Here is a 15,456-nt window from a genome sequence, read left to right as displayed (position 1 = left end):
TCCAATACATTCTCCTACTTTTCTCCCCCTTCTTGACTCCACACCCTGCCTACTGAACCGACTAACGAGAGGGAAAGCCAAAAATCACAACTACAGATGAGAGAAGAAAGGCCTGGACTAATGGAATTGACTTGCCCAAGTCCAAGCAGCAAATCAGTGGCATGGCTGGAACTTGGTTCTGCCTCTGGATACCTGTGGCCCCTGTCCCAAAAGAGAGAGTCCAGCTCAGATGTGTTCTTTGTCCCTATGCTTGTGCAGCACCAAACTGGAGCTGTTAGTGCACAGAGAAAAACCACCTTTAAATAAACACCAGCAAATCTGTTACAGCTGAAGATGTATGCTTAGTGTCCCAGGGGCTAGAATGATTTAATATCGCTGATATTAAATAAGAGTTGGGGAGCTGGATAACAATCAGAAGCTGTGTAGTAGCTTTCCACCCACCCTCAGGAATTGACTATGGATAGCAAATAGCTCAGATGTGGAAATGAGTTCTGCCATCTCTCCAAAGACCCATGTGAACAATGTGTCCTCGAGCTGGCCAGCAGCCTTTGGTTCCTGTGGAAACTGGAAGAGGGTGCCAAATCTGCACGGGTGCATGAATGCCCGTGCCCAGGCACACGCGTAATCCAGTGGTGGGTACATTCACCAGGCCTGCCTCACCTCAGTGGTAAAGCCAAACCAATTAAGAACCAGTGCAAAGTCAAACATGAGTGTAGAGAGGCCAAGGCCTGAGGAGTTGCAAAGCTATGAAGGAAGCCACGTGTGCCTGTGGTACCTCAGTCTGCCTCCTTAACCTCTCGTTTTAAACCCAATGCTTCAGGGATTCTGAGTTTTGGCTATCACCTCATCACAGAAGAAAAAGAAGGTAACATGGCTTTGGAGTACAGTAGCCCTGTTCAACTCAGACCCTCCCTAGCTGTGTGACCTTATTTTTGTTTGTTTGTTATTAAAGAAAAATGTTTTAACCTCACCTGATGTCATTTCTTCATTGCTTTTAGATAGAGAGGAAGGGAAAGAGAGAAACATTGGTGCAAGAGAGATTTATTGATTGGGTGCCCTCCCATACGTGCCTGGACCAGGGATCAAACCCACAACCCGGTATGTGTCCTGACTGGAAATTGAACCCACAACCTTCTGGTTATGGGATGATGCTCCAACCAACTGACCCACACCAATTAGGGCTGTTTGTTATTTTATCTTTTATTAAATATAAAAAAAATACTTATCCAACACCTATATATGCCAGGCACTGTTCAAAGCACATTACTAAGAATAACTCATTTAGTTTTCAGTGATAACTTATTTCTCATAACAATCCTATCTCCATTTTATAGGCAAAGAAACAAGGATCAGTTTAAGTTAAGGTTAAATAACTTGCCAAATTCACTCAGAATTTGAACCCAAACATTGGCCCCTACTAAGTACAATTTATAGTAATCAACCCCCTGGCCAGGGGGAGCCTTTCCTAAATGGATCAGGGTGAAGGGGAGGCCTCTTCTGTGCACATCCATGGTAAGTCTGGTGGGCCTAGACTCTTAGCACAGACCTTAGCTGATGCCTCACCTTCGGGCTCCATCACTCTATTTTTCAGTCAAGGCATATTTACTTAATCCCTGAACAAGAACTGCTGTGTTAGTTTGATTGAATGAGTTGACCAACATTTCAGTTACAATGTGGCTTCCCTTTGCTTCCCTACAGTGTATGTGTTTGTTTTATTTTTATTTAATCTGCATAATTTTTTAAATTGTGTACACAAAAGGATCAATATAAGAAACTCAGATAAAAATGATCTGGATGGTAAGCAAAGGAGTGAGGCTGAATTCCAAGAAGGACCATTATTTTTGAAATAAAATATACACACACACACACACAGACTCAATTGCAGGGAAATGCAGATTTCACCACAAATGCAATCACTCTGGAACAGGCAGTGAGACAAAATCAGAGAGTGCTTAGTTGTTTTGCAGCTGAAGGACAAATGACAGGATTGCCTTGGCCAGCAAAAGACAGATTGCTGCATTGCAATATTAATTGTGTATAGCTTGGCTTTTCCAGACCTTTCTATGGCAGACCAGTCCAGCTCTCACTCGCCACCTTCTCACTTTTAGCCACGGCTGTGTTCTGTGTCTCTGGGGTAGAGGCCCCTGCCACACATAGTTTACAATACTGAGAGTCTTAAAGATAAACACACTGGTGGTGAACACCTAATAATACATGATTTTTGAAGAGGAAACTTGTTTAAGCAGATACAATATACTCGAAAATTCAGTCTTGTACATGGTTTTAATATAAGCCCTGTGAACTGTTGAAAGATCTGGTCTTACACATGAACAATGGCCCATGTTTTTCTTTGTTTGAAGGTACAAGGATGGATCTCCAGTCCAAATGCACATCACCCAGCTATCCCCGTACCTGAAATTCTAGCACCGGCACACTTTCTTTAGGTTATTTCCCACAAAGATCCTTTTGTGAGCTGCACAAATCTAAGGATAGAATTGTTAAGACCATCCATCCATCAGTTTTCTACTCGGATTCAGTTTTCACATTCTTGAAAGAGTTGCTGGCAGAGTCATAAATGTCAAGTGGGCTGAGCAGAAAGGGAGCATTTTGGTGCTGGGGTATTTGGGAAGAGTTGTTATCATTTTGGATGTCTCTGAGGCCTCCTGGTCTGCTGTGGCAAAGAAAAAAAAAGTAAGGCACAGGGTGGGGGTGAGATACAAAGGGGCAGTGGTGTGACTGGGTTACCAAATGCTGTCCATTTGGAGAAGGAGAGGGTGCAGGAACATGTGCACAATATATTCTCCAGGACGCCTCCTGGAAGATGTAATGACTTCTGTGTTTTGAGCAGGGCTAGCTCTGTCTCATAATGACACAACAAATCAGAGGAGGAAAGGGACAAAGTGGAGGAGGATGGACACAGAATTTAGAAGAGACACTTCTGGGTCCAGGCATGGCAGTGACATTGACCTTGGGCAAGCTACTTAACCTCTTCTGATGTGAGACTTCTTGTCTTAAAAAATATGGGACTAGTCTGTGTCTGTGTGTGAGAATTAAAATCAATAAAATAATTAGTTGTAAATAGCTCTTTGTAAACAACGGAGTGCTCAGAAACAGATTATGGCACAGCTCTGGTTGCCCATCTTTCTCACAGTATCATCCCCACCCGATGGTGTCACAGAGGGCTTCCTCATTTAAGACTCACTCTGTCCAACCCAACCCTCAGCCTCCCATGTATTTTTCAAAAGCGGCAGCCAGACTTGTGGTTCTTGCAGATTACTGTGCTGCACGCGCTGGGATTCTTGTGGCCCACTGATTCTCAACATTGGCTAAACTTCAGAATCACCTGGGAAGCTTTAAAACGTCTCCTCACCACAGCCACACTCCAGCTCAATTAAATCAGAATCTCTTGGGGAGGGACCCAGACATCAGTATTTATTAAAGTTCCCAAGGGGTTCCAATGCACATCCAGGGTTGAGAAGCAGTTTTGTAGCTAAGTGAAAGAAAGAAGGATGCCGCTAAACAATGAATTATTTTTTCTCATAATGCAGGGGGAAAAATGACTTTCCAACATTACATTGAGAAGACGCAAATAGCCAACCTGGTAGATGAGAATAAAGAAATGACTAAAAAGGGTGGACAGGTCGAGTTGGTGTATTACAGTTACATATAATGATTATTTGAGTAGTTTAAAGCACAAGTCTTAAAACTCCCTCTTTCTCTTTTTTTTCCTCTCCCCCTCTCTTACCCTTCACATCCTCCCTTGCCTTTTATTTCCCCCAGTCTTTTCCTCTTTACTTTCCTCCTCCTTCTTTTCATTTTACAAAAGGGCTCTGAACTACTAATATTAATTGTACCCACTTGCTCACACTGTAGTAAGTTATTTTAGGAGCCCTGTACAAATGTTTCTCTGCACTTCTTCTCTGCCCGCCGCCCCTACCCCAGTGGCATTCATCATCTGTTTTTTAACTGGGCCTACTCCATGGCACATCCCTGTGCCTGCACGCTCTCACATGTGGGTGAGTGTGAGTGTATCCTCTCTAGGATTTCCTTCTTCTCTTCCTGCACATTCAAAAAACCCTATTTTCCTTCCCACACATGCCCGCACTTTCTCATGTTTTTTCAGCGTGCCCACCTCCTCTCTGAGGCCCTGTCTCTGTGATTTTTTTTCCTACCTTTTCTCATTCCTATGCTGGCAAGCTTGATGAAGCAGAATTTCTGGGGAATGGGAGTACAGGGGAATTGTAATTTTCTGGTTAAGTGACACTAGCTTGAAAACCATATTTGTCTCATGTTGTATTGTTGGGGGAAAAATGGTAACATCAGAAGGCCAGAATTGGAAGGGTTCTTAGGGAATACCTGGATGAAAACCCATGCAGTAGGATGCTTATCAGATGAACCCAAGCCAAGTGAGTAGTAACACCAGGTTTAAAGGCCACATCTTCTCAGTTCTGGACCTTGAACTCCCAGAGCACACACTTGAACTGACCTGCAGAAGTGTTGTGATTAATCAGGACCCTCAAACAAGAATTGCCTTTTGTTTATTTAGGTGACCTCTCCAGTTCTGATGAACTTCACTCTATGTTGCTTCTTTGGTGTTCCAATACATTTCAGTTTGTAATGCTTGCATCTCTTAGCCCATCCTGTTTCTAAGTTCTGAGATTATTTCCCTGATTAGTATGCCTACCCTACTCATTAGACTAACCACACTGATTTATTGATTTATTGATTGATTAATTGATTGATTTTTAAAGAGAGGAGAAGAGAGAAGAAAGAAAGGGAGAGAAGCATTGATGTGAGAAAGGAACATTGATTGTTTGCCTCTTGTAAGGGCCCTGACCAGGGAGCAAACCCACAACCTAGGCATATGCCCTGAGCAGGGATTGAACCGGTGACCTTTCTCTTTTCAGGATGATGCCCAACTAAATAAACTAAGCCACACCTGTTAGGGCCACTAACCACATTGATTTCTTTTGTAATGGAAGCCCATTCCCATCTCAGAGATGGATGAGGCTTGGTGGGAGAAGAAGAAAACACAGACAGGTTGGCTAAATTTTTTCAGGCTTTAGAACACCTCCTAAAAGAAATATCAAGTGTCTCATTTTTCTTCTTGTTAATTAAATATCTATAGTTAACTTGATTTTTTTCCTGCACCTAAATGAGGTAGTGCTTTATTAAAAAGTGGGTCAAATGAGGGTTCTGACAAGTTTTGTCCCAGTTAATTTTGCCATATGTTCTTTTGGAAGCATGTGCTAACTACAGGTCCTCTTGCGGATTAGCAACCAACCTGAGGGTTTTTAATTTAGACTTCCAGTTCTCTGGCAAGGGAGAGGAAGATGAAAAGAAAACCGATCTAAGAGAACCAAAACCTAACTGGCCAGAAAGGCCACCTCCAGCAAAGCAGGAGCCCAGTGTGTTGGTTTAGACAGCCTCATTACTTTAGACCACGGAGCAGAGGTTCTCAACCTCAGCATTCTCGACATTTAGGGCCAAATTATTCCGTTTGTTGCAGGGGTCTTTTCTTTGCATTGTGGGGTGTTTAGAGGGATCCCTGACCTCTACCTGCTAAATGCCAATAGCATCATCCACCCCACCCCAAGCATGAAAATCAAAAATATTTCCAGATATTACCAATTGTTAGTTGGGTGGCAAATTTCACCCTGGGTGACAACCACTTTGTCATAGAGACATAGCCCATTTAATGGCCAAGGAAGAGATATGAATAAATCTCCAACAGTCATATACAGTTGCTCGTACTTTGCACTTTCTGAGTCAAAAATCCTCTAGTTAGAGGTTGGGATGGATAATTGTCTGGATATGTCTGCTTCTGGAAGCCTGTGAGAGGTCTCCTCTCATGCCAGAGTGCCACATTACCCAAATACCAGAAGCCAAAACAAAGTCATGAGAATTATAGAATCCAAACATTGCCCCCAGGTCCTCCAACAAAAATCTGGTGAGCACATTTCCTGTGGCCTGGCTAGTCTGAAGCTCTTTGATGGTGAAGGAGAAAAGAGGGCAACTGTTCAAGGAAAGAAGAAGCAGAGTGCAGTGAAAAGGGCACCAAACTGAATACCAGGGCTCCCGATTACCAACTGGGTGACTTGGCACCGAGTGCTCAACCTCTCTGAACCTGAAGGCCTCATGTAAAGATAAGGTTCCTGGTACCTTCCCCCCCCCACACTGAAACCTACATCGTGGCTCGTATGCCAAGGAGCCACTCAATAAATTCATTCCTCCATCTCATTTACATCTCCGACTAAACTTTAAAGATGCACTAGCCAGGCCCTTCTCTTTGAGCAGTAACCAAAGACCTTCAGAAATGGTGTCCAATTGAGGAAGGCCAAGAGACAGTGTGCCCAGTCAGGAGTAAGAATTTTGCCTCCTGGATTTCTTGGGGAAAAAAATCAGAGTAGAGCATTTTATTAACACCCCCCCAAAAACAAACAGACAAACAAACAAACAAAAAAAAAACAACTGTTACTTAACCCTGAGGTGGAACTTGTTAACTAGGAACATGTTCTAAAAAGAAAGCATTGCCATCTGCTGGCTCTTACCACCAGGGAGCAGGGGTATACTCTCCTGTGGCATGAGGAGCCCAGATCTCCCAGACTGCAAAGCATCTACCAACTCATTAACAAATGCCTGAAAATGCCATCAGCCATCAGCCCACTCAGTCCTTTACATCATAATTGTGACTGAATTTATCAGGTCCTTTTCTGAGTAAAAGTTTGATCATGGTGGAGCAAAGTGGAGGGTAATTAATGCTGGAGGGTAGTTGTTTCCTGAGCTAATTTATTTGTGTGGATATATGTGGATATATATGTGGATATAGCAGTATATATAACATGTATATGTGTGTGGTTATATCTATGTTATGGTATGTACATGGGTGGGGAGGTATCCCTAAACTCTGTCAAAATATATTTCAGGGGCCTGTTTAACAGTCATATTCATGTTATTTGACATTTCATCAATGGCAAACCCAAATCAACCAGCATAACCATCTATCCAGAGCAGAAAAGTGGTGCTTATTTGAAGAACCCTGAGCCATTATAATACCCATTGTCCAAAACAGATAAAAAGTCTGGTCTTTTGATAATGTTCTCTGTGAGGTGGGTGTCTGATGCCTTTCATTTTACCAAGAAACATGAGCCACCAGTGTCCTCTTCTATGTGGCAGATCAAGTAGGTGCCGAACTTGCTGACGAGCTGATTAATAGAACCCAGAAACACAGGTGTCCCGAGACCCTCCAGTGATCTGTGTGCAGTTGCTTAGGAAACCTGAGAGAAATGCCAAGTGTTGTTTGCCCCTCTAATTACTTATACAGATGCATAAATGTGTTGTTGATGCCAAGTCATACCAAATGGCTGTCCTCCTGCATGCAGGAGGAAAGGTAAGTCATTCATACTTGGAGGAGCTTAGGGAAAATATAAAAAACAGATTTTTAAAAAGTTTTCCTATTACTGGAATAACCTTTCCTTTGTGATAGCACCTTTTCAGCCCTAGATGCCCAGTACGTGTGTGGAACTGCTGGTGTCAACTCTTGTGGCTGAAGTCTGAGTGTCGGGGCACCTCTTCTGGGAGTGAAGGCCACAGGATGGGTTTCACTGAACCTGCTCCTTCTGACACCACCTGAATCTCTACCAGGGCTAACACTGGAGTGAGAGCATTAATTGTCACTTGAAAAGACTTTTCTTCTACATAAATATTCAAGGAAATCCTTTATAGTATGGCTGAACTTTAATAAGCTGGGAAGGTTCTGCAAATGGAGGGTTAATTCATCCTGAATCACCAGGAGATATAGGAACCCTGGCCTTAAATTCTCTTCAGATGGCACAGGATAATGAGATTAGCACCATCTGTGGGAAGAACCAAAAAAGAGGTGCTTATACCTTTAAAAATGAGATTCTCTTTTAAATGATAAGTACTTTGCTTAGAGGGGTCAGAGCAAGTTTCTTGAAGCTTAAAGATTAATTAATTTGAGAAAGAAAAGATTTCAAGTGTCACAAAACCTTAGTTAAAATTACCAGTTCCTCTTATTCTTGCCTTCTCCCTCCCCCTGCCATTCTCTAGACCAAGAGTTACAGGGGCATGAAATAGTGTGAGCTAAACACCGCTGTTACTGTAGGAAACATACTGGCTTGCCTACAGAGATACACAACACAGAGACACACAGGCAAAGTAAGAACACAGCTTTCTGTGCCCATTGTTTGCTCTCCAGATCTCAGATTGCAGATTCCCCTTTGCAGTGGTCATTCGTTATATTTCCATGGACTTAAGATCTTCTACATGTGTGGTAAACTAGTCATATGGTGGAGGGGGGTAGCAGCAGCAGAAACCATAGCACAATTATTTTCTTTCTCGTTTCTCGTGGCCACATTGAAACAAGAAGAATAAAAGAAAGAAAAGGGGGAAAACCTTCGGGTTAGGAGATAAACTCTGCAGCTTCCGATATCCATATGTTTAGTGGGCAGGGGAACCTGTGGTTCTGATGTTGGCCAGAGGGCTTTACTTCTAGAAGCTTCCCCTGTAAGCACACCAGCTCAGCCCTTAATGCACCACGTCAGAACAGCTTTTGGCACTGGATTCCAGTAGCTTTCCTATGAGGAGATTCAATCAACAGGATCCCAGATTTCTTTCAATTGCCACAATTTGGGGATTTTTTTTGCTCCTGAAAAGGTATGTTATTTTTTGGAGAGACCTCTTCAGTGGGGTTTAACTTTACATGTGAGATACATCCCCAAAAGATCCTTGTCCCTGCTAGCCCTACCAACCCTGTGATACCCTATTCAAAACAGCAGCCCCCGATGATGGTGCTGAGATCAAATCCAGGACCCCCTCCTCAAAGTTCTCAAACACCTCTCTTGGAGAACATTAGCAGTCTAAATGGGTGTTAGGTTCATGGTATATGTCATAATGTCATGTTTTAATTAGAAACAAAGCAAGGAGCAGTTCCCCAAGCTGGTGTGTTGGGGAGGGGCCTGTGGCTGTCTCTCAAGGCTTAACATCTTAGAGATATTTGCAAAATATTTCTCTTGAAAGAAGCGGTTAGAAGCAGTATTGTTAGGCATATTGGTTTCTCCTTAAGTAGAAAAGAAATCTGCTACCAAACCTCAGTTTAAGTAAATCTCCTGGAGAGGCCATTCTGCATTTCAAACAGCTGATCCTCTTTAGTTGGGTGGCTGGTGGCATTTGCAATTTGGGAAATGGTAATGTAGGTTTTTCCAGCCCTCTTCTTGCTATTTGGATTTCTTGAAAAAAGAGAAGAAAATGCTACTCTGTAGGATCATTCTGAAGGGTGAGCCACCTGAGTTTGAGAAAGACTTCTGGACATGGACAACATTGGTTTCGTGTTCACCATTTGCCATCCATGACAGTTTATTTCAATCATACATTTACTTACATTGTTAGTGAGGGAAAGACCCCTCCCATCCAACACACACACATTCTTCCTCCTTCTCTTCCTCCTTTTCCTCCTCCTCCTCCTCTTCCTTCCCTTCCCCTTCTCCCCACCCACCAAGTGATACTACTCTTCAATAAACAACCTAAATCTCAACAGTGAACCTGGAAACCTACCTATGACGGGTGGGAAAGGGAAGTCATTGATCCCAACACAGAAAAAAAGTGGAACAACACAGGAAAAGCAAGCATTACACAAAAAGGCAATCTGAGAAGATAGCTTTTGTCCTGGATTAACAAATTGATCCCACTTCAGTTAAGGCACTCGATCAAACACAGGGTCAAATGATGATACCCCCCACCACCCTACCCCACACATATCACTTCTGCATCACATCTGCCCCCAAAGTCTGCTACAAGACATTACCCAGTGGCATTGATCATGAGGCAGGATTTTTCTGACTGTTCCCCATAGTAACTAGGAGTGTGCTATCGCTGCTGAGAACCTCAGCTTGCTGCAATCTTAGCAATGTGCTCCAGAAAGCACAGCTTTCATCACCAAACATTTGAATTCCGTCTGATTCCCCTCAGTCAGACCACAGAGAGCAGGAACTGAGGGCTGCTCTTTCAGGGAAGAGTAGGGAAAAGGGTACAAATGCTACTAAGTCTGGTGACTAAAAGGCATAAGAGAATTTTGAACCAGTGGCATTTGGGGGTGAGATTTTGAATTGATTTGAAAGATGGCTATATTAAGTCCAAAACAATGTTTCTTGTTAATAGGACAAGCTGTCTGGCACTGCCTTTTAAAAGCCATTTGCAATGATCCCTGTTTTCAAGGCTGAGTGGATGCTTGGTCCACATTTCACTTGCTTTAAAGTGGTTAGATTGCATTGCACCCCCTAAAAATAATATAAAGGGTCTGGCTTTTTTTCAGTCTTTAGTCATGTGCAGAAAAACCAACCTGATAAGTTCTATTTGTCTTTTTTAATATTTCAAATGGAGTCTGACTACTTTGCTCCTGAATTTAGGGTTCTTCTTTCTTCTGGCTACTAGCCACACTGTCCCTCCTGCCTCCACCCCTCCACCCTCACTCCCCCCACACACTCAGCGGGAAGGGAATTTTTAACTGTTGCTTGTCTTTTAACACAGGTAACAACTCATTTAGATTACTCCAGTCTGTAAAAACTGTAAATGCTATTTTATTTTAAACATTTTAGTTTACAAAAAAAAATCAATGATTGGTACCTTTTTACACTCTCAGATTCCTGAATATGGACAGATCTTCAAAGGGAGGAAGGAGTTCTCATATGAAATTTAAGATAGACTGTCCTGAAGGTTGTGGGGTGGATTTTTGTTGTTTTATTTCATTTTTGTTTTTAAGACACAATAAAGCCAAAATGTCAAGTCTCTGGGAGCGATCCCCTTACAGTTTCAGTCAAGTAGAGTTATCAGAGCAAAGACAGCAGACCCCAGCCTGGCGCTCCCGGGCCTGCCCCGGCTGCCCAGGCGTATTTGGTAGCGCACGGGTGAGAGCCACGGGGACGGTCACACCTCGCATTCCCTCGCGGGCTGCTGGTGGCAGGTACACGAGCCATACTCATTGATGATCACCAGGGCTCCCTCAATATGGTTGGGTTTGTAATCAACGTAGTATTCCTGGGCAGACATGGCAGCCATCTGATGCATGGTCTGTTTCTGCTTTTGCTTCCTGCGCTGCGTGACAAAGCACTGTCTGAGCTGCCTGAGGCTAGCAGGGAAACACTTCCAGGAGACATAGAGCACCAGGACCACGATGAGAAAGGAGAAAATGAGGGCCATGGTGCCTGTGACTACCTTGTGGATCTGCACAGCGTTCTCGGCGTGTTCGCCGCCAGGGAGTGCCACAGTAGCCGGCTCTGGAGTGCCCTCGAGCTGCCCCTCCCTGCCGTCAGTGAGTGTGGTGGCAGGACTGGCAGGAGGGCCCAGGTCACTGCGGTTGGTGACCGCGGAGAGCAGGTGGTCGCTGGTGGGCTCAGCTCCATCCTCGCACAGGTGGAAGGCGTACACGGCGTCCAGGACATCCTCGCCCTGTGCGTATTCCGGGCTGGCGCACTGCAAGTTGCCGTCGTAGCGCCCCTGGAAGTTGCTGAGCCATGAGGCCAGGGCGCACACGTTGCGCCCGCAGTCCCATAGGTTCCCCGCCAGGGTGATGCTAGTTAGCGACTTCCAGGAGTTGAGGATCTGGGGCTCGATGTAGGTGAGGCGGTTGGAGTCCAGCTGCAGAGACTGCAGGTGCGGCACGGTCTCGAACACATGGGGCTCCATGTATTCGATCTCGTTGCCCGACAGGTCCATTTTCTCCAGGTTCCAAACCCAGTCCAGCGAGCTAACTACAATGGCCACTTTATTCCTCCTCAGGCAGAGCGAGTTCAGGGAGATGAGGCGCGGGAAGTGGGCGAAGTTCACCTTGATCAAGTCGTTGTGCTCCAGGTGCAGCTCAGTGAGCTTGAACAAGCCGGCGAAAGAGTTGCGCGCCAGACTCTTGAGCTGATTGTATCCGATGTCAAGAAACTTGAGGCTGCGGCAGTCCTGGAAGATGCGCACGGGTACGAACTGGATGGCGTTGGCTCGCATGTGCAGTGTGGTGAGCTTCCGCAGCCCGTGGAAGAGGTCCGGCGCCAGCGCCTGCAGCTTGTTGTACGAGAGGTCCACGCTGCGCAGGTTGGGCATGGGCCGGAAGGTGGTGTTGGCCAGTTGGGTAATCTGGTTGGAACTCAGTGTGAGTTCCTTAACTCGGCGCAGTTTCTGAAAGGCGTCCCCCTGCACCGAGCAGATGTGATTGTGATCCAGATAGAGCCACGTGAGCTGCATTAACCCCGTGAACTGGCCGGCGCGCAGCTCCGAGAGGCTGTTGTAGCGCAGGGACAAGCCCAGCAGGCCAGACAGGTTGTGGGGCGTCTCGGTGAGGTTGAGCGCCTCGCAGTACAGCAGCCGCCCCTCGCACCGGCACAGCTGCGGGCACCCGCTGGGGGCGGCGGGCAGCATCTGAAAGCAGGCCCCCAGCAGACACAAGACCACCCCCGAGGGCCTCCTCAGCATCCAGTATAGACAGAGACCGAGCAGCAGGAAATCCATTAGCGAGAATCTTTCCAGAGAGGCTGGAGAATGTCCATTGGAAGCGCTCGGTCAGAAATCTACATCATATTTTATTCCGAGGGAGAGGAAGCGGGGGAGGGGGAGAAAAGGGCAAAAATCAAATAAATACATTAAAATAAAGAAGGATCCCCCCGCCCCAGAGCCACACGTTCACCTCTAAGCATGCAGAAAGCTGGGCAGCATAGAAAGTTCACGGCCACGGAAAGATCAAAGAGATGGTGATTTGGTCCATGTTAGATGCTGCAGCAAAGAAAAGGGAGGGAAAAAAAATCTTCGGGAAAGAATTTAATTAAAAAGTGTCTTACCCACCCTTTTCCAGAGAGTGACAACCTCCATTCAGCTGCTCCCTTTGTGTGCAGGCTAATTATATGCAGGGCGAGAGAAGACCCCTCTGTGTTTCCGAGGCAGCCCCGGTCCGCGGCCAGCGGATCTGGCAGGCGCACAATGTCTCACTTTGCTGCTCGACTCGGGGCTGCAAGGGCGGCTGGCGAGGCGGGGAGGCGACTTCTAGGACCCGCAAGTTTCCCAACTACGTGCCGGAGCCCGGTCTTCGCCTTCCTGCCGCTGTCCTTTCCCTCTGCAGTTCGAACTGTGACGTGGTGGGGGCAAAAAACTCCAAAGTCGGGGCTTGCGACTCCCCAGGATTTGCCAGTCTCGTTAATGTCCGTCATTGGAAAGGACCACTGACCGGCGCTACCTTTTAGTCCTCGGAGACAGCTTGCCATTCGCGCCCGGGGCGGCTACGGAGAGCGGGTTCGCTCATGCTTTGCGGACCGAGGGCATCCGGGAGGCGCGGGCGGAGGCGGCGCGGGCGGCGGCGCGGGGCGCGGGGAGCGGCGCCCAGGCTCCTTCCCTCCGCCAGGCGGTGTGCGGCGCGAGCTTGCACCGGCACCTACTGCTCACTGAGTGTCGTAAGCTGCTCACGATTGTGCGTCTTCCCGGAGCACCTCAGACGTGGGCAGATTGAAAAGGGGTGGCATAAAACCAACATTTTACCGAACCATTAAAGTAGTATATGTTCTTTGATGGAATGGAAAACACTTTCAGCCTTTTGCCTATATTTCAAAGAAAAACGAAAAGGGGCGGGGTGAGTGTGGGTGGGATGAAGGTATGGGGCAGCATCTTCAACAGCGAGATATTTCCTAGTGGGAAATTGAACTATTCTGTTCTCTTCCCCCTTCCCTTTTTGGGATAGTCTCCCTCCCACTTTAAAGCTGTCTGCGTGTAAGGGATATGCAAGGATATGTAGAGAAATCAACATTTGGTTCTTTGCTTTAGAACAGCAACTTGAGAGAAGGTAGAGGAGCGCAAATTGCGGGGTGAGGGGGGTGCGGGGGGCGGGGAAGACTTGGCTAAGATTTTTCCCCCCTTAGGCTCTGGAGTTCCGCAGTCCATCAGCTTTTTTAGGTGGTGAACAGCGGACTGCTTTCCATGGGTTTGGCAAAGCCATTCAGGTCCTGGTGCTATGTGGCCCAGAGTGGCAGAAACGTAGGTCTGTTTACAGGGAGTTCTGCCTGAGATCCCGCTGGGGCTTCCACAGTCTCCATACCTATCTGTGGTGTCTGTGGTGGAGTAGAAAGGGTTCTGCTGTCTGTATGGCACCGCACTGGAAGGGCTGTGCCTGGCAGGCTGCTCATGGTGATTACAGCGCCCTGCAGTACACCCCATTCCAGGGGAACGTGCTAGAGAACAAGCCGAGAAGTGGTAGTTTAAACCACAACGATGCCTACCATCCTCCATACATACATCCCTAATTAAACTTTGAGACTGTTACTAAATTGTCTCCTAAGTATGAAGAGAAGTATTTGCTGGATTATTTTCATTTATAGTCATTAATAGATGGAGTTGTGATAACTAGCTCTCTCTCTCTAGGGTTTGCATTGCTATTTTGAAGGACCTGTTGGCCATGTTGTTGTTGTTGTTGTTGTTATTATTTCTTTTTTAATCTTTAGAAGATGGCAGGGAAACTGCTGGAACTGAGTGTGGGCAAACCTACCTTCTGGACACTGATGCCTAAGGAGGTGGCAGAGAGACTCAAATGTGAATCTGCAGCTCCTCTCTTTGAATCCTCATCACATGTGTCTCTCAGGAACAGAAAATGAGTGGGCATTTTATGTAGTGGTGCTCACTTTAATAAGAATGAGCTGGATTACCGAAGCTTCCAGGTTGCATCAACTTTGGGCAAGTAACTGGGTTGCTCATTAGCATCCAAACAGAAGATACTGACCAGTGGAATCATAGTCACCAAAGACTGGTGGTACTTTTCAGGAAAATCCTCTGAACAGGGGCATGAATCACTCCATTCTGTATTTAGAGCTCCACCCTGATCATTCATCCCTGAGATGCATCATTTCATTGGAAGGAAAACAAACCTGAAATGTCCTAGAAGTCACATACTGGCTTAAGGGCTAGAAAACACATTAGAAAATCAAACCCTTAATTTTGCATATGATGAAACTGAGGCACAGAGACATCAGATACAGCAGATGATTACCCAAGGTCTCACAGCTTGTTACTGGTACAGATGGGTTTTTGGCTGTCCCACACCAAAGTGGACTTCTTTCTTTGCCATTCTTGATGGTTGTCATTCCATCACTCTTGCTTCCTACCTAACTCTGGACTGGTTACCTGCAGGTTTTGTCCTGGCACCTCCATGTGGCTGCAGAACACTTTAACAGAAAAACAATTCCACCGGCAAGTGTTTTCACCTCTTGCCAAGACATTTATTCCTGACAGCAGGCCGGCTGATTGAGCCATAAACTCTAAAGGGTTGGAGAGGAGGGCAGGCAGGGGTAAACACTGGCCAGCCATTCAGCAAGCACTCTGAGTACAAGCCACCCAATGCCCATGGCTGCTAGGAAGAATATCATCCCAATGCAAGCAGCTTGGCAAAGTGGTGATGGAGCCTGCCAAATGGGCAAGAAG

At 46.0% G+C, this 15,456-nt stretch overlaps 2 protein-coding genes across 6 annotated transcripts in view; one reads left to right on the top strand and one right to left on the bottom strand.

The window, feature by feature from the left end:
• Positions 1-15,456, top strand: part of CTNNA2 (catenin alpha 2) — a 1,104,880-nt gene that overhangs the window by 724,377 nt on the left and 365,047 nt on the right. The window lies entirely within an intron of this gene.
• Positions 10,647-13,361, bottom strand: LRRTM1 (leucine rich repeat transmembrane neuronal 1). 2 transcript variants are annotated; one of them, XM_045827751.1, is made up of 2 exons: positions 12,841-13,361; positions 10,647-12,569 (listed from the first exon to the last, which is right to left on the bottom strand). In XM_045827751.1, exon 2 carries the CDS (start codon positions 12,508-12,510, stop codon positions 10,942-10,944), a length of 1,569 nt encoding a protein of 522 aa, XP_045683707.1. In that variant the 5' UTR covers positions 12,511-12,569; positions 12,841-13,361; the 3' UTR covers positions 10,647-10,941. The 2 variants fall into 2 exon arrangements, with proteins under 2 accessions (XP_045683707.1, XP_045683708.1); XM_045827752.1 differs by lacking the exon at positions 12,841-13,361 and adding an exon at positions 12,686-12,753.

The sequence above is a fragment of the Phyllostomus hastatus genome, unplaced genomic scaffold (genome assembly GCF_019186645.2).
Source record: "Phyllostomus hastatus isolate PE091 unplaced genomic scaffold, TTU_PhHast_1.1 phas_scaffold_78, whole genome shotgun sequence".
NCBI lineage: Eukaryota > Metazoa > Chordata > Mammalia > Chiroptera > Phyllostomidae > Phyllostomus > Phyllostomus hastatus.
Note: the sequence above shows the minus strand (reverse complement) of the source record. Positions and strands in the feature narration are given on the sequence as shown.

Excerpts from the sequence above, each read along its gene's own strand:
- LRRTM1 (XM_045827751.1), bottom strand. The coding sequence starts at position 12,510 with ATGGATTTCCTGCTGCTCGGTCTCTGTCTATACTGGATGCTGAGGAGG.